The sequence below is a fragment of the Amblyraja radiata genome, chromosome 4, assembly GCF_010909765.2.
Source record: "Amblyraja radiata isolate CabotCenter1 chromosome 4, sAmbRad1.1.pri, whole genome shotgun sequence".
NCBI lineage: Eukaryota > Metazoa > Chordata > Chondrichthyes > Rajiformes > Rajidae > Amblyraja > Amblyraja radiata.
The window spans coordinates 64,594,279-64,622,085 of NC_045959.1; the positions used below are offsets into that span (position 1 = coordinate 64,594,279).

The following is a 27,807-nucleotide window of genomic DNA, read 5'->3' on the forward strand; positions in this document are numbered from 1 at the left end:
AAGCATTGGAGCCCAGCATTAATCACTGGTGTTGTGCTCTGACTAGATGGTGTCCAAAACTAGATGGGTGGTTGGAGTAATGGAGTCGTGTTGGTGGCGAGGGTATGGGTATAGGTTTGGGAGGGGGAGGGCGGGGGGTGCATGGGGTGTAGAAGGAGAATCAAAAGGAGCCTGGCATTGAAGGATGGCAGTGTTTGGTGATATTGGTCATTTGAGGACATTGATATATTTGAGGTTTGCGGAAAATCAGGAAGCCAGGGGCTGGGTCATTGTTTGAGCAGACCCCCATCTTAGCTGTTGATCTAGAAAGGATCACGATTGCATTCAACCGTCAAATTGCATATGCCAAGTGAAAGAATACAATTATATTTCTAGGCATACGCATTTAAACTTTGTCTTGCCTAATGATTTTTCTTTTAATCCTCAGTTCATGATTACAGGAGGCAGTTTGCAAGATAGTACAGATGCCCTGGAACTGGCAAAGACAAGTGGTAACAGAAGAAATTTATTCTGCTTAAGTATTTCTCTTAGAAAGCATACTGTACAAATTTAGGTGTAGCTACAGTTCCCACCATAATGTTTAGGACAAAGACACGTCATTTATTTATTTGCCTCTGTACTCCACAATTTGAGATTTGTAATAGAAAAAAATCATATGTGGTTAAAGTGCACATTGTCAGATTTTATTAATGGCCATTTTGATAAATTTTGGTTTCACCATGTAGAAATTACAGCAGTGCTTATACATAGTCCCCCAATTCAGGGCACCATAATGTTTGGGGCACATGGTTTCACAGGCGCTTGTAATTGCTCAGGTGTGTTTAACTGTCTCCTTAATGTAGGTATAAGAGAGCTCCAAGCACCTAGTCTTTCCTCCAGTCTTTCCATCACCTTTGGAAATGTTTATTGTTATATATCAACATGAGGACCAAAGTTGTGCCAATGAAAATCAAAGAAGCCATTATGAGACTGAGAAACAAGAATAAAACTGTTAGAGACATCAGCCAAACCTTAGGCTTACCAAAATCAACAGTTTGGAACATCATTACAAAGAAAGAGAGCACTGCTGAGCTCACTCATCGCAATGGGACTGGCAAGCCAAGGAAGACCTCCACAGCTGATGACTGAATAATTATATCTATAATAAAGAAAAATCTCCAAACACCTGTCCAGCAGATCAGAATCACTCTTCAGGAGTCAGGTGTGGATTTGTCATTGACCGCTGTCCGCAGAAGTCTTCATGAACAGAAATACAGAGGGTACACTGCAAGATGCAAACCACTGGTTAGCTGCAAAAATAAGACGGCCAGGTTACAGTTTGCCAAGATGTACTTAAAAGAGCAACCACGATTCTGGAAAAAGGTCTTGTGGACAGATGAGACGAAGATTAACTTATCTCAGAGTGATGGCAATAGCAAAGTATGGAGGAGAGAAGGAACTGCCCAAAATCCAAAGTATACCACCTCATCTGTGAAACACGGTGGTGGGGGTGTTATGGCCTGGGCATGTATGGCTGCTGAATGTACTGGTCACTTATCTTCATTAATGAAACAACTGCTGATGGTAGTAGCATAATGAATTCTAAAGTATAGACACATCCTATCTGCTCAAGTTCAAACAAATGCCTCAAAACTCATTGGCCAGCGGTTCAATCTACAGTAAGATAATGATCCCAAACATACTGCTAAAGCAACAAAGGAGTTTTTCAAAGCTAATAAATTGTCAATTTTTGAGTGGCCAAGTCAATCACCCGATCTGAACCCAATTGAGCATGCCTTTTATATGTTGAAGAAAAAACTGAAGGGTACTAGCCCTCAAAACAAGCATAAGCTAAACATGGTTGCAATACAGGCCTGGCAGAGCATCACCAGAGAAGACACCCAGCAACTAGTGATTGTCCATGAATCGCAACTTCGGAAGTCATTGCATGCAAAGGATATGCAACAAAATATTAAATATGATTACTTTAATTTACATGATATTGCTGTGTCCCAAACATTATGTTGCCCTGAAATGGAGGGACTATGTATAAACACTGCTGTAATTTCTACATGGTGAAACCAAAATATATAAAAATGGCCTTTATTAAAATCTGACAATGTGCACTTTAACCACATGTGATTTTTTTTTTTTTCTACTCAAATTGTGGAGTACAGAGGCAAATAAATAAATGATGGGTCTTTGTCCCAAACATTATGGAGGGCACTGTATACTTGTTACTTCTATATTTCCACAAACAGTTTAATGAGAGCAGCCGTTAACCTTCTCATAACTAGGGAGTGCAGCCTGGATATCTCTCATTCTTTAGACAGCCTCTTGCCTTGATGTATGGTTTTATATAAATCTCACTGATGATTTCTTTTTCATTTTATTGGTTCAAAGATATTTTCTACAGTACGGTTGGTTGTCACCCCACACGGTGTGGTGAATTTGAGCAGAATAATCCAGAACAATATCTGAGTGATCTTAAAACATTGGCCATAGAAAACAAAGGGAAAGTAGTTGCCATTGGGGAGTGTGGCTTGGGTAAGTTTAACATAAAATCATGGAACAGTTGTTTTAGCTCTATTTTCTTTGAAAATAACCTTAATATTTTTTGTAAATGAACGATAGAGGACACTTCTAAATGATAATTTTAGAACCTAAACTTAACTTATTTTTATTTATTTTATTTTTCATAGATTTTGACAGATTGGAATTCTGTCCAAAAGAGACTCAATTAAAGTAAGTATTGTTCTTTGTTTAAACCAACGTCGATTATATTTTGTTCTCAGCCCTCCACAGATTTCTTTCTATGTTATACATTGGACGCACAGTCACGGAAAGTAAGCATGCAGGTACAGCGGGCAGTGGCATGTTGATACAGCATGCAGTGGCAACTAATGGCATGTTGGCCTTCATTGTGAGAGGATTTGAGTTTAGGAGCAAGGAGAGAGTTGTGAATCTGTGGAATTGTCTGCCACAGAAGGCAGTAGAGGTCAATTTACTGGATGTTTTCAAGAGAGTTAAATTTAGCTCATGGGGCTAGGGGAATCAAGGGATATGGGGAAAAAACAGGAATTGGGTACTGATTTTAGATGATCAGCAATGATCATATTGAATGGCGGTGCTGGCACGAAGGGCCGAAAGGCCTACTACTGCACCTCTTTTTCTATGTTTCCATGTTTCTATGTTTTTTGGTGAGAAACAGCCACCTGTCAATCACAACATCTTCTCAAGCTTTTCACAGGAACGATGAGACAAGAAAGCAACAGTGCCGTCAAATTTTTCCCTACTGTCATGCAATGTGTCAGTGTTACCACAGAGTTTTGAGCTCCGAATGACAATTCATTTTTTAACGTGAAGTGAATACGTGTAGTTCAATAAATCATGGATAATCTCTCATATTATGTTCCTACAAATAGTAGTTTAAAAAGTGACAAAAAGTCTCTGTCCATGGAAAATAATGGTTTATGGAAGTCTTTAAACAATTTCTGTTGCGGCTAAGTATAAATTGTCATCGTGCATGTTTATTTTTGAGGTGCAGTTAACCTATTAGCCTTAGTGGCAAAATGTATCCCTATTCTATCATGATATGAGTGGCGTCAATTAATTAATCTCATTTTATGTTTTCTTCTCACTTGAAATTTCCCTGTTTGAGAACAAATGTCTAATAATTCAAGACTAAGCAGTTTTTCAACATTATGCAATTGAAAATCAATATTTTCATCTGTACTGAAACAGAGAAACAATCATTTCCAGATTATTTCACATCACTCCATAATTTTAACTGGGCAAAAATTATCCTAGTTCCCTTGAAACAATTTCTGCATCAAGATACACAGGGCGAGGTATTTTCTCCTACAATAGTCCATTTAACACCATTATGGAGATCCTGGACCATTTTGCATAGGAATGCAGTTCTCTGGCACTCCTGGGCCACCATGTTTTAAGATAGAAAGGCAAGGTTGAGGAACAAACAATGAGTAATGTATATTTAGTCAAAAAGGAAAAGGAAGCATAGGTAAGGTTAAAATGGACAGGGATTGTTAAAATGGACGTGTGGATTGTTTAGAAAGCAGGAAATAAATTATTGGAGAGGCTGCAGAAAACGCTCAAGGGGAAGCAGCCAGAAGTGTTGTGCACGTCGGCATGAATGACATAGGTAGGATAAGGGAAGAGGTCCTAAAGAATGAATACATGGAGTTAAGCAAAAGGTTAAAATGCAGGACCTTGGTGGTGATAATCTGGATTACTACTGGTCCCATGTGCTAGTGAGGGTAGCTATAGGAGGATAGAACAGATGAATGCATGGCTGAGGAGTTGGCGGAGGCCTGGAACACATTATCAGGGGTCGTGGATGAGGCAGATTTGATAATGGCGTTTAAGAGACTTTTAGATAAGCACATAAGGATCATGTGCAGGCAGATAAGATCAGTTTAGCTAAGTATTATTCTGAAAAAGGGTTCCAACCCAAAACTTCACCTGTTCTCTTTCCCCAGAGATGCTGCTTTACCCGCTGAGTTAATCCAGCACTTTGTGTGTATCTTTGGTATAAACCAGTGTAGATTGGCTATTGCATGTTAGCCAATCAGAATGCTTAGTAATTATAACTCCATCTAATGCATGCTTTATAGTGTAAGAACTCGTCTACTGCCTTCGGTAGCTGCAGTGGACTGAATATGATGTACTACTTATGTGATGATGAGCTGAACATTAAAGATGCTTATACCATAACCAGTGTGAGAGTGAGGTACTTACATGGTGTCAGATAACTGTGTCCAACCCTCGGCTGTTAACCGCGATTTATTTTCTTTATCAGTTTTTATTTGTGATTTTGACAACATGGCTAACTCCTGCCGAAAGCCGAGTCCCCTCGTGTTTGATTCTGACATAGCCGAGCGTTGGCGAATGTTTGAGCAGGTCTATGCTCACTACATCCGTTTCGTTCACCGGAACGACCCCGACGATCTGAAGACATTGCTACTACTCAATCTAGCGGGTCCGGAAGCAATGATCCATGCAGACAACCTCGAATTCGCCCCAGCACACTTCGACGCGAACTGTCAGGTCCTGGTGCCAGCAGAAACTATCGATAACCCTACGGTCCTACTGAGAAAGTTTAGATAACTATGCGACTTGCCCTCGAACCGTATGCTCGAGAGAACACAATTCTTCACCGATCAGCAGCAGGTCGACGAACCTGTCGAATGATTTATCAGCGATGTACGACACATGGCTACACGGTGCCGCTTCGGTGAGTTGACTAACGAGCTGGTACGCGATAAAATTGTGGGAGGAATGAGCGACTGCAAGTGAAGAGCTGAACTGCTTCGGAACGCTGAACTGACTTTAGATCAAGCCATTCACTCGTATCGAATGGCAGAGACTGTGGCCCCATTAGCAGATTTTGACCCTGCCCTCAACAGCAACATAACGTAAATCTAGCCAACTACTCTCCGCAGAAATTTTTAAACGCGTCTTGCAAAGATCCCAATATGCCTGCAATTATTTCCACTCTAGGGGGTGCCAGTTTTGCGTCGCTCATTGGAAAGTTTGTCACAACTGCAAGAAGTTTAATCATTTTGCCACATGTTGTCGATCTCGTGGGAACACTGCTTCAAGGACAAATCTGAACCTATTTCAACAAAAGCTGTCTGACTCTGATTCCCAAGAGCAAGACGATGTTTCCCACAGGAATGATTCCGATAACACAAACAACGACTCAACCGTGCTGTAATTCCTGAGCTCCTCAGGCACGCTGCTGGATCCTGCGGTGACCATGGTAATAAACAACAAGGTTCTGACCGCCAAGGTCGACACTGGTGCAAAGGTGAATGTAATGTCACTCTGGGAGTTAAACAAGATAAGAACCACTGAGGATGTAGTTGCGCAAATCGGAAATGGAATGGTGTTCTCGGTCCTTGACGTCAAAAGCTCTTTCTGGCAAATACCACTGGACCGGGCATCGTCTGCCCTAACAACTTTTGCCATTCCATTTGGCCGCTACAGGTTTTTCAGGATGCCTTTTGGCATCAACTCTGCAAGCGAAGTCTTCCAACGCGCAATGGAACAACGGTTCGCAGAATATCCAGGTGCCATCATTGTTGACAATATCTTAGTCCACAGCCGCGATGTTGCCGAGCATGACGCTAACCTGAAGAAGATATTATTATTATTATTTTTTAATTAGAAGCAGTGTACAAAAGTATAAACCGCGGCATATGACATAGTACAGTTATTGTACAGCTTCAATTTTAATTTTTAGCTAAAGATGAGAAAAAAGGAGAGAGAAAAAGCAAGAAAGAGAGAAAGTGAATGTGCAAGAATAGAACCCCTAGACTACCAAATTGGTGTAGCCGAAGAGTGAGTAAGTAAAATAAATAAGAAAAACATAGAGAAATAAAAAGACAAAAACAGAAAGAAAAACAAAAAGCGATGTTATATCTGCATCACCCAACCCGTAATTCGATTTAATTCCAAAATGAAGAAGATATTACACCGTGCCAGAGACATCAACCTCAAACTCAACCCTCTTAAATGCAAATGTCCTTGGTGAGTAAGATAAGGAGAATCCCAGGGCATTTTATACGTACATTTGGAGTATTGTTTGCAGTCCTGATCATCCCATCGCAGAAGGATGTGGAGGCTTTGAAGAGGATGCAGAAAAATTCACCAGGATGTTGCTCAGATTATAATGCATTATCTATAAGGAACGGATGGACAGACTCTGATTATTTTCTCTGGAATGGACGGGCAACCTGATAGATCTTCTATCGTGTCTTTATGCTATATAGTGGCTCGCCTCTGCTGTACACATTGTTGCGCTATTGGAGTGTTAAGTGTAAGGTCTGCATTCGTACATGGATTATCCAGCAATGACATTGCAGTAGGTCTTGCATTGTCTGGGTCCGTGTGCCACAGTCACAGGTTGTTGTACCCTTGATGTAGCCCCATGTGTGCATTGTCACCCTTGACCGTCTGACCCCGGTTCGCAGTCGGTTGAGACATCTCCAGTTCAGCCACTGTTCATCAGCACCTGGTGGTAAGCGCTCTGCTGCTGGTATGCCCATCTTGGTGGAAATAGGGACAGTGGCTAGCCTGTTCTTCCACATCTGGAGGCGAGCTTCAGTTGGTGTTGTTTCCAATGGGGTGACGCTGGTTAGGAAGCTCTTACGGGATTTTAACCGCCTAGGAGGGGGAAAATGGTTATATAATGGGAGTCTATCGTCTGTCAGTTGTTTCAGACGCTCCGTCCTACTTGCAACAGCTCTCCTGATGTCTGGAGGAGCGATGCCAGCCAGTAGGTAGAATGTGTTTATGTCCCTCGATCGAAGGCAACCAGTGATGCTACTGCAGCTGGCATTCAAGGATGAGTCAATCTTCTTTGCATGTTTAGATCTCTCCCAAGCAGGGCAGGTGTATTCTGCAGCAGAGATGTACGTGCTTTTGTTGAGATGGTACCCTATTTGGTGGTGGTGAGTTTGTTCAATATGTTGTCGCGGGTGCCCACCTTTGCTTTAGTTCTTTCCACATGTGCCTTGAATGTTAAGCAGCGGTCGAGTGTGACTCCAAGGTAGATTGGGTTTGGGCAATGTTTTAGTGGGAGTCCAGACCATGTGACGTGTAGTTGATGGTTAGCCTCTTGGTTCCTCAGGTGGAATGCACAGACCTGTGTTTTTGATGGGTTGGCACGCAGCTGGTTTTCCTCATAGTATTAAGATAAACCGGTGAGTGCCTCTGTCAGTGTTGTCTCAACATCATGGAACTGTGTACCCTGTGCTGTTATACAGAGATCATCAGAATAGATGAAACGCTTAGTTACCAAGTCAGTCGACTGGTCATTGGTGTAGATGTTGCACAAGATCAGTGCCAGAACACTTCCTTGAGGGAGGCCGTTCTTCGGTCGTCGCCATCTGCTACGTTTCCCTCCTTTCCCGACAAAGAACCTTTGATTTTGGAGTATCGTTTGTACTAGCTCGGTTAGATGCAGATCTTTTGTCATCTCAAGGATCTTTAGAGGAGTCGTTTATGGTTGATACTGTCGTATGCTGCTGACAAATCGACAAACAATGCTCCCGTGATTTGCCCTTGTTCTAAGCCATCTTCGATATGTTGCGTTAGGTTGCGGAGCTGGCTTGTTGTGGACTTGCCTTGGCGGAAACCTGCCTGTTCTGATATTAGATATTCATCTACATAAGGAGCAAGGCAGTTGAGGATGAGTCTCTCAAATAGTTTGTAGGTGTGGCAGAGTAGAGAGATAGGTCAATAACTCTTCGCCTCTGAGGGGTCCTTCCCTGGCTTCAGTAGTGCGGTTACTCGAGTCTGGTGCCAAAGCTTTGGGAGTGTCAGATTGGCGGAGCACAAGTTGTAGAAATTTAGTAGCAACTCTTGTGTCTTTGGTCCAAAGTACATGATTTGCTCAGTGGATATGCCATCGATCTCTATTGCTTTCCCATCTTTAAGAGTTGTGATACCGGCCTCTAGCTCTTCTGTTGGGAGTGGTTTTATGAAGACCGGGTCTGGTGTATTTAGTGCAATCTAGTTTTTGCTTCCTGGTGGACTTGGTGGCTTTGCCATTCAGTAGTAGCTGATGTGCAATTTGGTTGGCTGTGATGTTGCAGTGTTGTTCAGCCTTCTTCGAGTCAGCATGAGTTTACAGATGAGGGACCATGTCTTTTTGCTGTTATTTGTCATGTCAGTTGACTCCAACAGGTTCTGCCATGATTTGCTATGTTTGGCGGTGATGGCTGACATCAGCTGTTCTCCTGTGACAGTGGTCTCATCGGCAAATGGATCAGCTTGGAATTGCTGCTTGTATTCCTCAAACAGTGCTGCACTCTCTGGTGTGAGGCCAGGGATGTAGTTTGTGCGGCAACAACGTGGGATGTTCTTTCTAGATGTATCTTTGACCAGTTTAACAAATCTGCTGTAGGCTTCTGCTGATGGCTCTAGTGATGATACTGCTGCATCAAGACCCTCAGAGAAGCCTTTCCAATCAGCCTTTTTGTAGTTGAAGCATCGTCGAAATGGAGCTGTGGTGGGAGTGACTGTTGCTATGACTTGTATACCGATTGGGCGGTGTTGTGTCTTTGGTATTGGATCTAGCACGATCTTGTTGCATAGTCCCATGATGTTTTTGCAAGGTCTGGGTTGTATCCCTGTTTCCATCGGCCACTATTGAATGAGCGAGGCAGTTTTGCGTCATGGACCAAACTAATTAGTTTCCACCCATTCTTCTACAGATACTCCATCTGCATTGGTCTCTTTGTAGCCCCATTGTGTGCTGTGGCTGTGTGCTGTGGTTTGTTTTGGGGACTGTCTAGTGGGTCTTTAAACTTAAAGGCCCACAATGAAAGAGCTAATAGTCAAATAACCATATAACAACCATATAACAAATGTAATATAGTTTACAAAATGGAGTTCTTCTACAAAAGCATGGTCTAGTCGAACAAAAGAATGGCTCGGTGCCAAGTCTGAATGACTTTGCAAATTATATGGAATTAAATGGAGGACAGGTTGTCTTTTTAATAAAGACATTAAGATGGAAACCTGTGTAATAATATGTGCTTCTTTCAAGGCCATAAAGAAGCCAAGATTGAAAAAATTGCTGACGCTCCAGGTATAAGTAATAACTTGTTATTGGATGAGCTTGATTTGGACCCAGCTTTTCCTATATTCTAAAAGGCTATAGAATCTTTCAGTCATGCCATATTCAGACTTGGTAGGAGTGTTTTACTGATAAGAAAAATGTATAATTGCGCTAACTTTCCTTTGTTCTGTGAGTGGAGTCCGAGAAGTTCTGAGCAAAGTTTAAGCTCATTGTAGATCTTGCCACTCCCGTCTGACGAATCGATTAAAGATTGCCATGGTTTACCTTTAATAATTTTGTAGCTGTCTGCTTTTTTAAGAGATGAACTTTGACAAGACCTGGTGGTTTGTAGACCGATGTAATGATAACATTACTGAGTTCGAGAGTTCGGATTTCGATGTTATCCTCTTCAGACTTTGCGGTGGTATTGATGTCTATGCCATCCTTAATAAAGATTGCACTACCTGATAGATGTATGTAGCACTTTGAGAGGCATAGATAGAGTAGATAGAATATTTTTCTCAAAGTGGAATTGTCACATACTAGAGGGCATTGGTGTAAGTTGAGAGGGGGGAGGTTTAAGGATTATTTATAAGGCAATATTTTGTTACACAGAGTAGGAGATACATAGAACGTGCAAGGTAAATGGTGGAAGCAGATACAAATGCACTTTTGAAAGCCGATGAGACAGGCACATGAACAGGTTGGAAATAGAATAGAATAGAATACGTTTATTGTCATTGCACAATACTGTGCAACGAAATTCCATTGCATCTCCTTCAGTTTAAAAAGAACAAAACACAACAGCCATTGACTCACCTATACACAAAATCAGTAAAGGAAATAATAAATAGGTATTAAAAATATTTTAAAAGAATATTGCGCATTATCTTGCACCCCGAATTATATTGTGCTTCCCCAGTGTTCTCTGTTAGAATTAAGTTATTTTATCGCACATGGGTAGAAACTATTTTTTAGTCTACCGGTGCGAGCCTTCAGAGACTTGTATCACCTTCCAGAGGGTAGCAGAGTGAAAAGGTGGTTGTCAGGGTGGGATGTGTCCTGCTTGATGTTTGTGGCCCGGCTCGGGCATCGGGCCCTGTATATGTCATCCAGGGAGGGCAGTTGAACGTTTGTGATGCTCTGTGCAGTTTTAATAATTCTCTGCAGCGCTCTCCTCTCAGCCACAGTGCAGCTAGCAAACCACACCAGGATGCCATAGGAGAGGATACTTTCCACGGCGCACCGGTAGAAGGACAGCAGCAGCGGCTGTGAAACGTTTGCTCTCCGCAGAGACCTCAGGAAATACAGCCACTGCTGTGACTTCTTCACGAGAGTGATGGTGTTCATTTGCCATTTGAGGTCCTAGCAGATGTATATTCCCAGGAACTTAAAGTCAGTGACTCTCTCCACCATGTCTCCTTTGATGTAGAGAGGAGCAGGTTCCTCTCTCCTCCTCCTGAAGTCAATAACCAATTCTTTTGTTTTTGTTGGGTTGAGTACCAGGTTATTTTTAGTGCACCAGACAGTCAGTTTTTGGACTTCATCCCTGTAGGCAGACTCATCGTTGCTATTTATCAGCCCCACCACAGTCGTGTTATCTGCAAACTTGATGATCCGGTTGGCCCTCCGTTGCCCTTGTAGTTGGTAAGTTGCTGAATACCCTGCCAGACACGCCGAGGGTCCCTCTCGTTAAAGTGCCCCTCTAGTCTTCTTCCATAGGCTGCCTTTGCCTCTTTGATGGCTCTCTTTAGTTTGGATCTGGCAGTGCTGTACAGTTCATCATTGCCAGATCTATAGGCTGAGTTGCATTCCCTCAGCAACTTCCTAACATCACTGGTCATCCATGGTTTGCTGTTTGGATAACACCTGACCTCTGTCGACAGTGACGTTATTGATGCAGTTCTGTATGTAGAACATGACTGTGGATGAGTAGTCTGTTATGTCCTGGTTTGCAAAAAGATCCCACTGGGTGCGCTCAAAGCAGTCCTGAAGTAAGGCGGCAGCGCCCTCAGGCCAAGTCTTTATGTTTCTCACACTGGGCTTAGTTTTCACGATGAGAGGTCAGTATGCTGGGGTGAGAAAGATGGATAGATGGTCAGACTGGCCGAGGTGAGGGAGGGGGGAGGCTTTGTATCCATCCTTGATGTTGCTGTATACATGATCCAATGTGTTTTGACCTCTCGTGGACATGTGACGCGCTGGTGGAATTTAGGGAGGACAGTTTTTAGATTTGCCTGGTTAAAGTCTCCAGCCACGATGAAAATCCCATCAGGCTGCGCAGTCTGTAGTTTGTTGATGGATGTTAGCAGGGTGATCATTGCTAGCTTGACATTAGCGCTTGGTAGAATGTAAACAGCCATAGTAACAACAACTGTGAACTCCGCGGCAGATAGAAGGGTCGGCATTTCAATGTTATAAACTCCAAGTCTGGTGAACAGTGTCTCTCAATGGAGGGATATAAACTATTTGCAGGCTGATGAGATTAGTTTAAATTGACATTGTGGTCAGCTAAGACATTGTAGGTTGAGGAGCCTGTTGATAGGTTGTATTGTTCTATATTCAATGATAAGATTTGATGAGCTCTGAAGGGTAAAATGGACTCTCCAGGTTTTGGGGGATTTGTTAGACACTATAGGGAATAAAACTGGTGTATTTCTTATTAAAACAGGGGAATACAAGTTACAGATGTTGTTTCCTGATTCTTTTTTTTTCCTTGCTCATTGTACAAACCCCAAACATTGATTTGTTTTAAACTTTTGTAATTAGGCATATTGATCTCAACTAGATGTCATTTTATTTTCCCTGTCCCATTCATGGAAGTATCTTTCCATTTTCAAAATTTCCATTTCCCAAGCCCAAGAGTATATTATGTTTTAATATACAAGTAGCTCTGCTGCAGCACATGTTTCCATAACACAAATTTGATATAATGGAAGTGATGAATTAGGGAACATCATTTGTATTAAGTGTGCCAAAATGGTTATAACACCATTTTGATCGGGAGCTACAGAACCACATAAATTTACTTTGTGAACTGACAAGCAGGAAAAAATAGCTGCAAGGGAGAAAAAAAGTGTAGGGCCTCCTTGCTGTAATCAGGCGCCATTGTCTCTTAAGGAAACCGCTGCTACTGTAACTGTGGGTGGTCATAGAAATTGACAAGCAATTGCTTCTATTGACACGTATGCAATGATACTCTATTAAACAATGTAACATACAGCTTTTAGCATTTTTTAGCTTGCTGGAATAAAAACCACATGTCTATTTTAAGGACCTTTATATTTTTTAAATCCTGCAGGAAGAATAAGCATGTTACTGCAAGGCTGAGATTCTCGAGTCCCTAACCCCGCTTTTTCCCTCATTGACATAATTGTTTTTATAACAAGATTTTCTTACGGGGGTGTTTCTCAGGAATGCAACTATTGTGTTATATAATGAGGGTAAACTGACATTAAGACCTAATAAGTAAATTTTTTTGAACTTAAAAAAAAAAAAGTGGTCAAAATAAATAATGAGAATATACTTTTTCTTTCAGATATTTTGAAAAGCAATTTGACTTGGCAGAAGCAACTAAATTACCCATGTTTCTACACTGCAGAAATTCACATCCAGAATTTCTAGGTATGCTTGAAATTACAAGAAAGGTTTCTGTGATATTATTAAATCAAGTTCTTTGCTTCTTTGCTTCAAGTACTTGATCCACTGGTCCTTGCATACTTAAGTTTTATTTGGATTCGTAATGAATAAGCTGATCTCAAATGGGGCAGGAATAAGATGCACCTTGGTGAAGTGTTTGTTACCCTTGATTCCCAAGTGCTTGCTGATACCTCTGCTGTACACTGGGTTTACTTTCCTTCTGATACAGGTGCATTTTTAGCTTTAAATTGCTGTACTTTTCTAGTAACAAAATTAAAAATAAACAACTTCCTGATTTCATTATCATTTAGTTGTTTATTTTTTGAGGCAACGTATCCCCCTGATTTTCTAAGCGTTTCTATATTTAAACCTTGGCAAGATTACACTTATTGCCCGTGTCACAGAGACATCGAATTATACAGATTAGTAATGGGCCGTTTGGCCCAACCAATCTATGCTAATCAAGATGTGCCATCTAAGCTAGACCCATTTGTCCACATTTGACCCATATTCTTCTCAATCTATGCTATCCATGTTCCTGTAAATGTTGTTATAGTAACGGCCTTAACCACTTCATCCGGCAGCTCATTCCATATACCTACTACCCTCTGTGTGGAAAAAGATGCTCCTCAGATTCCTATTAAATCTTTTCTCTCTCACCTTAAATCTATGCTCTCTAGTTCATGATTGTCCTACCCAGGGGAAAAATACTCTGTGCATTCACCCTCATGATTTTATCCATCTCTATAACTACTCCTCAGCCTCCTGTGCTGCAAGGAATAAAATCCCAGCCTGGCCAATCTTACACGTAAATCTTCACTGAACTCTTTCCAGCTTAATGGCATTTTTCCTGTAACAGGGTGGCCAAAACTGAACACAATACTCTGAAGTGCGGCCTCACTAATGTCTTGAATAAATGGAAAATAATGTCCCAACTTCTATACTCCATTCCCTGACTGATGAAGACCAGCTCCTCAAAAACCCTTTGTTATCACTCATCCTCCTATAATACCACTTTCAATATGTTTGTGCATTGTGGGCTAAAGAGTCTATTCCTGTGCTCAACTGTTTTACGTTCTGTGTTCCACGACTCTACCATTCACTGGGAAGGTCCTACCTTGGTTTAACTTCTCAAAATGCAACACCTCACATTTATCTGAATTAAATCTCATTAGCCATTCCTTGGCCCACTTGCCCAGCTGATCAAGATCCCGCAGTAATTTATTTGATGATTATCTTCACTGACTACGATGCCACCTCTTTTAGTGTAATTGGCAAACTTCCTGATCATATCTTCTACATTCTCATTCAAGTTGTTGATAAAGATGACAAACAGCAATGTCGTAATAACTCTTGATGCATAACAAGATATTTACATTCTTTTGAGTCTGAAAACATAAGCAACGGAATGCTGACAACATCTCTAAGAAAATATACTTGCTGAATTTTTTGGCTGCTGGCATTCATTGTTACTTTTTCAGTCCTCAATAAATGAGTTAATTTTTACAATTTGTCATGATGGGATTTGAATTAGTGAACTGTTAGTCTAACATCACCATCAAACACACATTTTCATCCATACAAGTAATACCCTCAATTCTGGTGCTGTATTCCAAATTGATACAACAGCTTCCAAATGTTGTTAATCTTTTTAAAATGACTCCATGTTTGCACTGGCACCAAGTCATGGCTTATTTTTTGAATTGTTATAATTTATCCTTGCCTCTCAGGTTGTTTTTCTGTGTCGAATAGCATAAGCTTTATTTTTTGGGAAAAGTCAAACTTGTTAAATGGCGGAGAATTTGTTGTAACCTAGCAAAGCACCCCGATATATTCTACACATTGCTGGAGGAGTAAAAGGGAAATCTTCTCCAGGATCAAGTAAAAGAGGGCAAGTTAATCAAATCAGATTGAAGGGTGCAGAGTGTGATTAAGAGAATATAACAATGAATAAGGATGAACAAGGAAATAATTGCGGGTGATAAATTAATTGTCCAATCATTAGGGAAAAAAAAGGGGAAAGAATGGTTGGATTATAAGCGAGTTTATAAAGTATTATTTAATACAAATGAAACCTGAAAAAAATTAGGTTGTTCATTTTCAATGCTGGAGAGTTAAACTGGTAGTCATTAATATTTATTGTAAGGTTAACAAATTATGTAAAAAGCCAAAGACCAACCTGGTGATTTTTGTTTCGTTTGCACATTCCAAGCAAATGCAAGAAAGTCATACCATTCAATTAATTTGAATGGTAAATCAGAGTGTGTTGCCATTTTTTGCAAAGTGGAGTGGTGCATCTTGGATAGCAACTTCCAAATTTTCATTGTGAACTGTGGAGTTGCTTCAACAGATGTTTCCGTATGATTTTCACATTAATGGTTAGTGCTTTGAACTTAATTTTTTTTTCTTTGGCAAATGCAACATTTTAAGACAAACATGCTAATTCGTGCAATGATAAATTCAAAATCATTTAACATGTATTGGTTGCAAGAAAAAGGTAGAAATGTATAGCTGGTAATTATGGCCACATGAGGCCATAATGTGGCACCAGAAAACTGAAATCAAAAAGGTTTAATTTAATCCATTCAAGCAAAACGATGAAAATACTGCAGACACTGAAAATCTGAAATAAAAACAGGGAATGCTGGAAATTCTCAGCAGATCAGACAGCATCAACGAAGAGGAAAACAGAGTTGACCGGTTCTAATATCCTGAAAAGGTAACTCTATTTCTTTCATTGCAGATGCTGCCCTGACCTGATGTATATTTTCACCAACGTTTGTATTTATTTCACAGTATTAATGATGTCGCCAATATAATCCCAACTACCTGGAATTTTGCGACATTGCAGTTTGTGAACTGCTTTGTAACACAGTTGTAAGCTAACTAAAATGTTGAAGTAGATTGTGTAGACGCTGGATAGCACGCAACAAAAGCTTTTCACTGTACCTCGGTACACGTGACAATAAAGGAAACTGTAAACTATAGACAGCGTAAGGTTTTCATTAGTTGCTGATCTGAGTGTATTCAATGCTGGCAATTTTATTCATGGGAGATTAATTCAGTATATTTTGCTTTATAAAATACAGTGGTAGAGGACCTTGGCAGGTCAGACAGCCTCTGTGGAGGGAAATGGACAGACGATGTTTCAGGTCGGTATCCTTCAGACTTATCAGTCTGAAGAAGAGATCCAACCTGAAACATCCTCTGTGTATGACGGAACCACAGATGCTGGTTTAAAATGAAAATAAACACAAAATGCTGGAGTAACTCAAGAAGGAATGGGTGACGAAGAACTGACTAAAGAAGGGTTTGGATGTGAAACGTCACCCATTCCTTCTCCCCAGCGATGCTGCCTGTTTCGCTGAGTTATTCCAGCATTTTGTGTCTAAAACATCCTCTGGATTGTTTCCCTTCACAGATGCTGCCTGATCCACTGAGTTCCTTCAGGACTTTTATTTTGCTCAAGATTCCAGCATATGCAGTTCCTAATGTCTTTATTTTTTTGATTGGGGATCACTGGAACTCTTATGGCATCTGGGCATTGAGATACAAATCAGCTGTGGCAGGCAGCTAAATAATTGAGTTTTTTTCATGGAAATGTTGTGAAAAGAGTTTTTCAATGATGTGTGATCTTGTTTTTCAATGATGTATGATCTTCCTCTATCATATATCCGCCAATCCCTCACTGGCATGTTATAATGTGCCTGTTGAATTTTATTGACATTGATCTCACTCCCCATCCCCCCCACTCGTAACAAGGACAGAGTCCCCCTTGTCCTCACCTTCCAACCCACCAGCCATCGCATACAACAGATTATCTTCCGACAGTTTCGCCACCTGCAACGGGATCCCACCACTGGCCACATCTTCCCATCTCCTCCCCATTCGGCTTTCTGCAGAGACCGCTCCCTCCGTAACTCCTTGGTCAATTCGTCCCTCCTTCCCACCCAAACCACCCCCTCCCCTGGTACTTCCCTTGCAACCGCAGGAAATGCTGCACTTGCCGCTTTACACCTTTGACTCCATCCAAGGACCCAAGCAGTATTTCCAGGTGTGGCAGAGGTTCAACTGCACCTCCTCCAACCTCATCTATTGCATCCGCTGCTCTAGGTGTCAACTGCTCTACATCAGTGAGATCAAGCGTATTCTTGGCGATCGCTTCGTCCAACACCTCCGCTCAGTTCGCACTAAGTAACCCGGTGGCCCAACACTACAACCCCCCCCCCCCCCCTCCAATTCCGAATCCGACCTTTCTGTCCTGGGCCTCCTCCATGGCCACAGTGAGTCCCACCGCAAATTGAAGGAGCAGCACCTCATATTTCGCTTGGGCAGTTTACACCACAGCGGTATGAACATTGACCTCCAATTTCAGGTAGTCCTTGCTTTCTCCCTCCTTCCCCTCCCCTTCCCAGCTCTCCCACAGCCTACTGTCTCCGCCTCTGCCATTCTACATAGATACATAGAAAATAGGTGCAGGAGTAGACCATTCGGCCCGTCGAGCCAGCACCGCCATTCAATGTGATCATGGCTGATCATCTACAAACAGTACCCCATTCCTGCCTTCTCCCCATATCCTTTGATTCCGTTAGCCCCAAGAGCTCTATGTAACTCTTTTGAATACATCCAGTGAATTGGCCTCCACTGCCTTCTGATTCCACAAATTCACAACTCTCTGTGTGAAAATGTTTTTCCTCACCTCAGTTCTAAATGGCCTACCCCTTATTCTTAAACTGTGGCCCCTGGTTCTGGACTCCCCCAACACCGGGAACATGTTTCCTGCATCTAGCGTGTCCAATCCCTTAATAATTTTATATGTTTCTGTAAGATATCCTCTCATCCTTCTAAATTCCAGTGAATACAAGCTCAGCTGCTCCATTCAGAATCAGAATCACACTTTATTCGCCAAGTATGTTTTGCAATATACGAGGAATTTCATTGGCCAGGTCAGTCATACATTAAAAAGCAACAGATCACACAAAAACACATTTTAACATGAACATCCACCACAGTGACTCCTACACATTCCTCACTGTGATGGAAGGTGAAATAAAATTCAAGTCTCTTCCTTCTGTTCTTCCTCGGTCGTGGGCCTCGAGCCCTCCATTGACGGGACGACCTTGACTCCCGTAGCCGGCGGCGCTCGGGCCCTCCGTGTGGAGGCAATCCGCTCCCGCATCATATGACAGTCCCGCCATTCCTGGAATTAAACTTGTGAACCTTGTGAACCTACGTGCACTCCCTCCAGTGAATACAAGCTCAGCTGCTCCCTCAAGGTTCACAAGTTAATCCTACTCTTTGTTTCCTTTGTCTGCCAACCAATTTTCTTTCCATGTCAATATCCTACCCCCAATACCATGTGCTCTAATTTTGCTCACTAATCTCCTGTGTGGGACCTTATCAAAGGCTTTTTGAAAGTCCAGATACACTACATCCACTGGCTCTCACTTATCCATTTTATTTGTTACATGCTCAAAAAATTCAGGAAGATTAGTCAAGCATTCTGTTGAAAAGTCGTGTTAGTTTACATTTATTTGTGGTCTTGCTGAGGGAATCACAGCTTACCCTGAATGGCTGGCCAAATTTAAGGTTGAAACTGCTTGATTTCTTTAACTTAGTTTTTGTATTTGTTTTCTATGCATTCACAAAAATATAAAAGTACGTTGGGCATGAAAATAATAAAATGTGTAAAAATTTCATCTGTTTCATTTGTAGATATAGTGAAGAGAAATATGGATAGATGTGTTGGAGGAGTGGTAAGTCTAACCTTAATGCTTATGCCAATCTACCCAGCCCATGATTTGTGGAAATTGTGGAGGCCCTTGCAGGGATATTTGCTTCATCTTTGGCCACAGGTGAAGTTCTGGAAGGCTGGGCAGTAGTTAATGTTGTACTATTTAAAAAATGCAGCAAGGGAAAGCAAGGAAAGGAGAGGCCAGTGAACCTGACATTAATGGTGGGTAAGTTACTGGAAGAGATTCTGAAGGGCATGATATGCCAACATTTGGATAAACAAGGACTAATTTGGGATACTCAACACGGATTTGTGCATGGGAAATCATGTCTCGGGGATCAATGCCTGGCGCATTGTTGTTTACCATTTAATTAAACAATTTTGAAGAACTATGTATAAAACATAGTTGGTAAAGTTGCAGATGACAGTGAAAAAATTATCGTTTTATACTGGGATCTTGATCGGCAAGTTAAGTGGGCTGAGGAATGGTTTTGTTTACTTTATTATTGTCACATGTACTGAGGTACAGTGAAAAGCTTTTGTTTGAGTGCTATCCAGTTAAATAAAACGATATGAATACAATCAAGCCGCCACAGTACACAGATAAAAGGTACAACATTTAGTGTAAGATATAACAATGAAGTTCAATAAAGTCTGACTAAAGATAGTTCAGAAGTCTTCAACGGGATAGATGGGAGGTCAGGAATGCACTTTAGTTGATGAGAGGACTGTTCAGTAGCCTGATAACAGTTCGGAAGATAGTGACCTGGACGTTTGCATTTTCAAACTTCTGTACTCTTTGCTTGAAGAGGGAGTGACTGGAGGGGATTGGTTTCTACAGAGTATCTGTAGAAATTGGTGAGGGTTGTTTAGGAGATGCCAAAATTCTTAAAGGCCTGTCCCACTAAGGCGACCTTATTGGCGAGTTTAGGAGACTCTACACTCGCCACAAGTTCGCAGCATAGTCGACACATGGCCGTAGGTGGTCTCTGGTAAGTCTCCTTCATGGTCGAGAGGGGTTCCCGCATAGTGGTTACTACTTGCGGCCTCAGTTTGGTCGCGGAAATATTTTCAACATGTTGAAAATTTTTCTGCGACCAGAAATTGGTCGGCATGGAGAAAATCAATAATTTTGAGCTCGTAGTGCAGTGGTAATGGGGTCGCCATGTTGTTGTAGGTAGTCGAGGTAGCTGTAGGCAATCACCTTTGCTGACCGGGCATTTTAATTGGCTCATTTGGGAACAAAAAACGTAAGCACGAGTTTTCAGAATCAAGGAAAACGGACCGATAATGTTAAATGCCCGCTAAACTTCACAGATGTGTATCTCTGACATTCAAAGTTGTCTGGCTTTTTAAAAGTGTCTCCACTCCTTCTCCCCCCTTCTCCCCGCTCTTTTAAAGGACTTACCGTACACTGTGCTAGCCGTCTTTAGCCTTCCTGTTCATCGCGGGTATCACCTTGGCTTTGCACCATGTGAATTTGACAGCGCTCCCCCGCTTTCCCTGGCCCCCGCCTTTGCGATGTGTTTGTGTGTGTGTGTGTGTTCCGCGCTGACGGTTGTTCCAGCTCGCGGTTTTTCAGGCGAGTGCCCCCGAGCTTGAAGGTCACAGACAGTTTGCTGAAAAGTCGCGTAAGTGGAACAGGCCCTTATGCCTTCTACGGAAGTAGAGGTGTTGGTGTGCTTTCTAGGCCATAGCTTCAATGTGGCTGATCCAAGACAAATTGCTGGTAATATTTATTCCTAGGAACTTGAAGCTTTACGTCTCTACGTTGGCGGCATATGTACTGCTTGGCTTCCTGTAGCCTATCATAATCTCCTGTTTGGATAAATACACAATACCCTGTTATAGGAAAGTGGTCATTAAACTGGAATGGGAACAAACTGGATTGGTGAGAATGTTGTCAAGACTTGAAGGCCTGAGTTATAGGGAGAGGTTAGGCAGGCTAAGGTTTATTCCTTGGAGCATAGGACCATGTTTATAATACCATGATGGGTATAGATAAGGTGAATGCACAGTCGTTTTACCCACAGTACAGCACAGGAACTGATTCTCCTCCCCCCCCCCCCCCCCCCCCCCCCGCCACCCCCACCATCGTCTGTGCTGACCATGATGCCAATTTAAACACTTCCCATCTGCCTACACATACATATTTTGAGAAACACATATGATTATTATCTATCCTACTTCAAACAATAATATATTTCATGATTAAAGCCAGCAAATATAAAGTTAGTGTATTTTTGGAACTGACTTGTTAATTTGACTTCATTTATTGTAGGTGCACTCTTTTGATGGCACAAAAGAAGAAGCTGCTGCCCTTTTAGAAATGGGCCTCTATATAGGAATCAATGGCTGGTAAGCTTGAATTGCAGTTACTGTGAGGTTGCAAATATTTCTCATCTTGTTAGTAGCTTAAAGGCCTGAATTATCATGCCTATGTTTATGCCCTGATTTAATATTCCTGAAACTCGAATATCTGAAAGAGTGAGGCCACACACACACAAATTGGAGGAACAACACCTCGTATATCACTTCAGCAGTTTACAACCCTGCGGCATGAATATTGATTTCTCTAACTTCAAGTGACTCTTCCATTCCCTCTCACTCTGTCCCTCGCCCACCCTGGTCCCCTTGCTCTTTTCACCGTTTGTATTCCTTCGTTATCATCTCGTCCCCAGCCAACAATGACCATGGTGAGCTTCACCTTTCTCGAGTCATCAATGCAGGCTCTGCTTTGTTTTGTACCTTCCCATATCTCCAGTGTCCCCCTCCATGACCCTTAGTCTGATGAAGGATCTCGAACCAAAGCGTCACCTATTCCTTCTCTCCAGAGATGCTGCCTGACCCGCTGAGTTACTCCAGCATTTTGTCTTGTCATCATTGTAAACCAGCATCTGCAGTTCCTTGTTACACACCTGGCCTGTTACTATTCTGCTTCCTGAAGATATTCCATCCTGCAATGATAGCTCATTGTCATAAATTTTAAAATGCATTTTGTTAATGAATCATATTTAATATTGCCAATATTCATTATATATCCATTATATATAGTCTTTGGTGCTAGTGCCAAAGTAGTTGTAGACTCTGTCCACAAGATGGCGGTATAATTCCACCATGTCCTATAATGTATTTTCTGACATCATCAGCACCTTTGGGTAAGTAAAATGTCCCAAGACACCGATTATTATCAAACAAAATTTAGCACATAGCTATGTTAGTTATTAGAGACTGGATTAGGTTTTTAGGCGCATTGAAATGAAAAAAAAAAGGCAGAAAGGCAAAGAAGTAATAAATGAATCCAGATCCCTGGGCTTTAAAAAAAACTGCTGGCATGTATGCAATAGAGAATACACAAGAACAATAGAGGAGAGCAGTTACCTTTGACCAATGTTGGGGCTGGGGAGGGTAAGAGTGATAGGGAGGAGCAGCATCATTTAAAGGATGATTTGATGGCTAGAATTAACATTTAAAAATTATTTAAGGTATTAAAGGTATTATCAGAAACAAGAATCATAGAAAATAGGTGCAGGAGTAGGTCATTCGGCCCTTCGAGCCAGCACCACCATTCAAGATGATCATGGCTGATCATTCAGAATCAGTACCCTGTTCCCCCTTTCTCCCCAAAGCCCTTGATTCCATTAGCCCTAAGAGCTCTATCTAACTCTCTCTTGAATACATCCAGTGAATTGGCCTCCACTGCCTTTCTCTCTGGCTGAAAAAGTTTTTCCTCATCTCAGTCCTAAATGGCCTACCGCTTATTCTTAAACTGTGACCCCTGGTTCTGGACTCCACCAACATCGGCACTATTTTTCCTGTATCTAGCCTGTCCAATCCTTTAAGAATTTTATATGTTTCTATAAGATCTCCTCTTATCCTAAATTCCAGTGAATATAAGCCCAGTCCGTCCATACTTTCATCATATGTCAGTCCCGCCATCCCGGAATTAACCTGGTGAACCTACACTGCACTCCCTCAATAGCAAGAATGTCCTTCCCCAAATTAGGAGACCAAAACTGCACACACTATTCCAGGTGCAGTCTCATCAGGGCCCTGGGCAACTGCAGCAGGACCTCCTATACTCAAATCCTCTCACTATGAAATCAACTCTTGCTATGAATCAATTAGGTCAGTAAACATTGGGATCATGTGTGAATGGGACTTTATGGTGGATTATTTGTTTCCAATGCTTCATTTTAGGGTCTAAAGAGTTTAGGGAACAGTAATGAACATTTTTTCCTAGAGCTCTCATCCATTCATCTAACCTTGAAGATCAAACCAAAGATCAAATAGAAAATCTTCTATTTCAGCCCCATTTCAAAAAACTTAAAGAATGCTTCAGAATTGAAGGAAATATTTCCACATGATCCTCCTGACTGATGGGTTTAAGTCTTGATTTTAATTTTAGCTGGTAGCAATGTCTGTGCTTTGAAAGCTTGGTCTTTATATATTTGTTTGCAAGGGTTTAATATAATCTAAAGTAATTGAATAATTGCCACCTTAATACATAGATGATTTTTAGTAAAGAAGATGCACAATTTAATACTATGAATTGAGTGCAGCACAGTGGCGCACGCCACAGACCCGGGTTTGATCCTGACTACAGGTCCTGATCCTGTACTGAGTTTGTACGTTCTCCGTGTGACCACCTGGGTTTTCTCCGGGGTGGTCTGGTTCCCTCCCACTTTCCAAAGACGTGCAGAGTTATAGATTCATTTTCTTCTATAGATTGTAAATTGCCCCTAGCAAATAGGATAGTGGTAGTGTTGATCCCTGTGGACTCGGTGTGCCAAAGGGCCTGTTTCCACAATGTATCAGAAGAAGTCTAAAAAAAAAACTAAATTATACTTTTATTATCAAAACAATCAAAATAATCTCACAGTTGATTCCACATTAAACATCTGACAATATGTAGACGTAAATAAAACCTGAGTGGATCTTGTAATCGATAACCATTCATTTTGTAGTTAATATCTAGACTTGAGGTTAAACACAATATACATGTATTTATAAATACCATCTGTAGAATTGTCATACAAAATCATTAGAAATAGATGAACAGCTTCAAATAGTTAAATTGAGTTAAATTGCAAACATTGGTTAGGACATTTTCTGTATTAATAAAAGAAAGGAGAGTATGTCAGACATCATTAGGTAATGCCCATTGGAAAAATCACTCAGTACATTACTAGACCAAGTGGGACCCGTTGGGTCCCATCCTCTCAACGTGTGGTTGCGGGGGGAGGGGGGCTTGCGGCGTCACACACACACACTAATTCCCCCCCCTTGATATTATATTAATATTATAATCAATATTAATTAATATTTAATTAAGAGAGAGACAGAAGGAACTGCAGATGCTAGTTGACCAAAAAAGACAAGTTGTTGCAACTCAGTGGGTCAGACAGCATTTCTGGAAGACGTGGATAAGTGACATTTTGGATCAGTACCCTTCTTCAGATTTATTTTGTTAGTTGGATTTAAATCCCACAGATGCCTTAGAGGGATTTGAACAGCTCTCTGGTTCCATGCACTATCAAGCACATAGTTTACTGATCAGGAACATTGACCTGTGGAGTAAATCTGACAATTCCAATTTGGAAAATATCCAATGTTGAAATGTTGTAGTAAATTAGTGGCTTTGGCACAAAGTGACCATGGGGCACTTGGAATCCTCAGTGTCAAAGGTGGATGGTGCTGCAAGGTTTGTAATGTAAGAGATCAGTTTCCCATCTGCTTGCTTCCATTCACATTCTGGAACCTGGTCCATGGTTCTCTTCAAACTGATTTTCCATTGTTTGTTTTATAATCATCATGACACAAATGCAAATTGAAGTCTGCAGACTGTTCATCTAAATATATTAAACCTGGGAGCTTTGTTGAACAGCAGTCAGGTTCTGGGACATTTTCAAATGTAGTGTTGATGTCAAATGTATTATAATGGAGCAGGTCAATTAATTAACTCCCCTTCCCATTCCAAATCTGACCTTTTTGTCCCGGGCCTGCTCCACTGTCAGTGTGACGCCAAACGCAAATTGGAGGAACAGCACCTTTTATTGCTCTTGGGCAGCTTACAACCCACGATTTGAACGTTGACAGGGCTCGAAATTAGCGGTTGCCCGGGTGCCAATGGCGACCTAAAGTGCCACCGGGCAACCTAAATGCCATGCCATTTTGCCTGGCTTGGCAAGCAACCGGGACACCTATCGTTTAATTCTGAGCAGGCCCCCTCTATCTCTCCCTCTCTCTCTCTGTCACTCTCCGTCTCCGCCCACCATCCATATCTGGGTCCAGGTTTTGGGTCTCCGCTCTCCGCTCGCTCCTCATCCGCCGGCACGGCCGGCCGCCTTACACATGCGCACTGCCGCGGCCTGCACATGCGCACAACCATGGCCAGCACATCGGCAGTGGTTGTGCGCATGTGCCGCCCTGCACATGCGCACTGCCACGGCAACTGGTCGGCGTCGGCCACTTTCTCCCTCCCTTTGCATTGTGGGAGATCTGGTCCACTCGCCGCGATCGCTGATAACCAATGCAGAATCACTCCCTGAAGTAACTCCCTGGAGTAACTCTTGCTTCTTAGTTTCCTGGTCCTCCAAAAATATTCCAAATGTAATTTAAAAGGAGTGGACCCACCACCACCAAACTCCAAACTCTGAAAAATAACAGCCTATTGCACTTTATCTGTTTATTTATTGTGTATATATATATATGGTCTATGGTATATAGACACTCTGAACTTTTATCTCCTGTTCTGTATTATGTTTACATATTCTGTTGTGCTGCAGCAAGCACGAATTTCATTGTCCTATCTGGGACACATGACAAAACTCTCTTGACTTGGACTTAAGCAAAAAAGGGTTCTTGGGAAATAAGAGCTACCTTAAATTTAGTTGCGTCTGGTTGGGTAACTATGGTAGGGTGAAGTCTATTCCATGCTTTAATTGTGCGGGGGAACTCCATGGAGCAGCCAGCATCTCTGGATAGAAGACATTTTGGGTAGTGACCCTTCTTTAGATTTCCCCTGGTTTTAGTGTTTTTAGTTTAATTTAAAGATACAGCGTGGAAACAGGCCCTTCAGCTCACCGAGTCCACACCGATCACCCGTACACTAGTTCTATCCCACACATTAGCGACGTAAGTCAAGAGTGTTTTATTCTCTCACACCCCAGTTAGAACAATGAAATCCTTACTTGTAGCAGCACAACAGAATATGTAAACATAGTACTCTATAAACAAAGGTTCCTGCACACCTTTGGAATGTGGAAGGAAACAAGAGCACCCGGAGAAAACCCATGCAATCAAAGGGGAAAGGAGCAAACTCCATACAGACAGCACCCATATTCAGGATCAATTCCGGGTCTCTGGCAATTTTAGGCATCAATTTTATGGCCAATGTACTGCCCCATAGTCTTGAACTGAATTAAAACATACAGTAGCTGTAAAGGGGGATATAGCATCACTTCGAGATTTAAGACTGGAAATGGATAGTTTCTTTTTTTTTAGTACCCAAAGTTATCAACGTATAATTTTTTGTGTGTTGGAAAATAAAATATAGTGGCACATCTGGTGCACTTACTGCCTCACATGCCAGAGATCTGTGTTCGATCCTGTCCTCGGGCACTGTCTGTGTTGAATTTGCACATTCTCCCTGCAAGCGTGTGGGTAGCCAAAAATGCTGGAGAAACTCAGCGAGTGAGGCAGCATCTATGGAGCGAAGGAAATAGGCGGGGAAGGAGGGAGAAAGCAAGAACTACCTGAAATTGGAGAAGCCAATGTTCATACCACTGGGGTGTAAACTACCCAAGCAAAATATGAGGTGCTGTTCCACCAATTTGCGGTGGGCCTCACTCTGGCCATGGAGGAGGCCCAGGACAGAAGGTTGGATTCGGAATGGGAGGGGGAGTTGAAGTGCTGAGCCATCGGGAGATCAGGTTGGTTATTGCGAACTGAGTGGAGCCTGCACTTCGTCTCACCGAGGTTGATCATACGCTGAATAATCCAACCAGATTTTTGTTTGGAAGTGGAAAGAAATAATAGAAATTGCATTCATTGCAACGTGTAAAAAGAGATGAGATACTGTGTTGTAATTTTGCTGCATGTCATTGTGGTATCTATCATGTCTTGATTGGTGAATATGTTTAGTTTGTGACTTTATTTGAAGCAGAAATAATATGTGAATGTTTCATTGACGATAATTCCGACTGGTAACTACTCGCTTCATCCGAGCACATCATCGCACGTGTCATGCAAGCCGTCTGAAATGACCACCTAAACTGTCATTTGGCAACCTAAAAAGCCGCCTAGGTTGCCCGGCAGGCAACAGAGAAAAAAAAGTTAAGTGAGAGCCCTGGTTGATTTCTTTAATTTCAAGTAACACTTTCATTCGCTCCATTTCCCCCATCCCCCGCCCTATCCACTCACGCATAGCCCCCAACTGCACAGACGTGGCTAGAGAGAGGGGGTAGAGAGGGAGAGGGTAAGGGGAGCAGAGAGGGAGGGGAGGGGGAAGGGTTAGAGAGTGAGAGTGGAGGGAGGGGGTGGAGAGGGGGAGGCGGAGAGGGTAGAGAGGGAGGGTATGAGGGGGGTAGAAAGGGAGGCCGTAGAGAGGCAGAAGGAGGTGAGGGGGTGGCGAGGGAGGGAGTAGAGAGGGAGGTGAGGCGGGGGTAGAGAGGGAGGGTAGAGGGAAAGGGAGAGGGATAAAGAGTGAGGGAGTTAGAGTAGCAATGTTACACAATTTTGAGATTTTAAAAATCAAGTCTGCAATTTATCCCATCAGATAAAGCATAAAAAGTTTAATTTGACACCTAATTCACTTTCATATCTTCAGTATTAAAAAGGTTATGGCCATTTTCATACTTTG

General features: G+C 41.9%; 1 protein-coding gene across 4 annotated transcripts in view; it reads left to right on the forward strand.

The window, feature by feature from the left end:
- Nucleotides 1-27,807, forward strand: part of tatdn1 (TatD DNase domain containing 1) — a 57,653-nt gene that overhangs the window by 13,709 nt on the left and 16,137 nt on the right. For 2 of the 4 annotated variants that reach the window (XM_033019653.1, XM_033019654.1), the window contains exons 4-9: nt 428-491; nt 2,383-2,526; nt 2,682-2,724; nt 13,110-13,195; nt 18,926-18,966; nt 21,226-21,302. In XM_033019653.1, the coding sequence (XP_032875544.1) occupies nt 428-491; nt 2,383-2,526; nt 2,682-2,724; nt 13,110-13,195; nt 18,926-18,966; nt 21,226-21,302 (455 nt within the window). The remainder of the gene's footprint in view (nt 1-427; nt 492-2,382; nt 2,527-2,681; nt 2,725-13,109; nt 13,196-18,925; nt 18,967-21,225; nt 21,303-27,807) is intronic. The other 2 variants (XM_033019655.1, XM_033019656.1) reach the window with 2 other exon arrangements.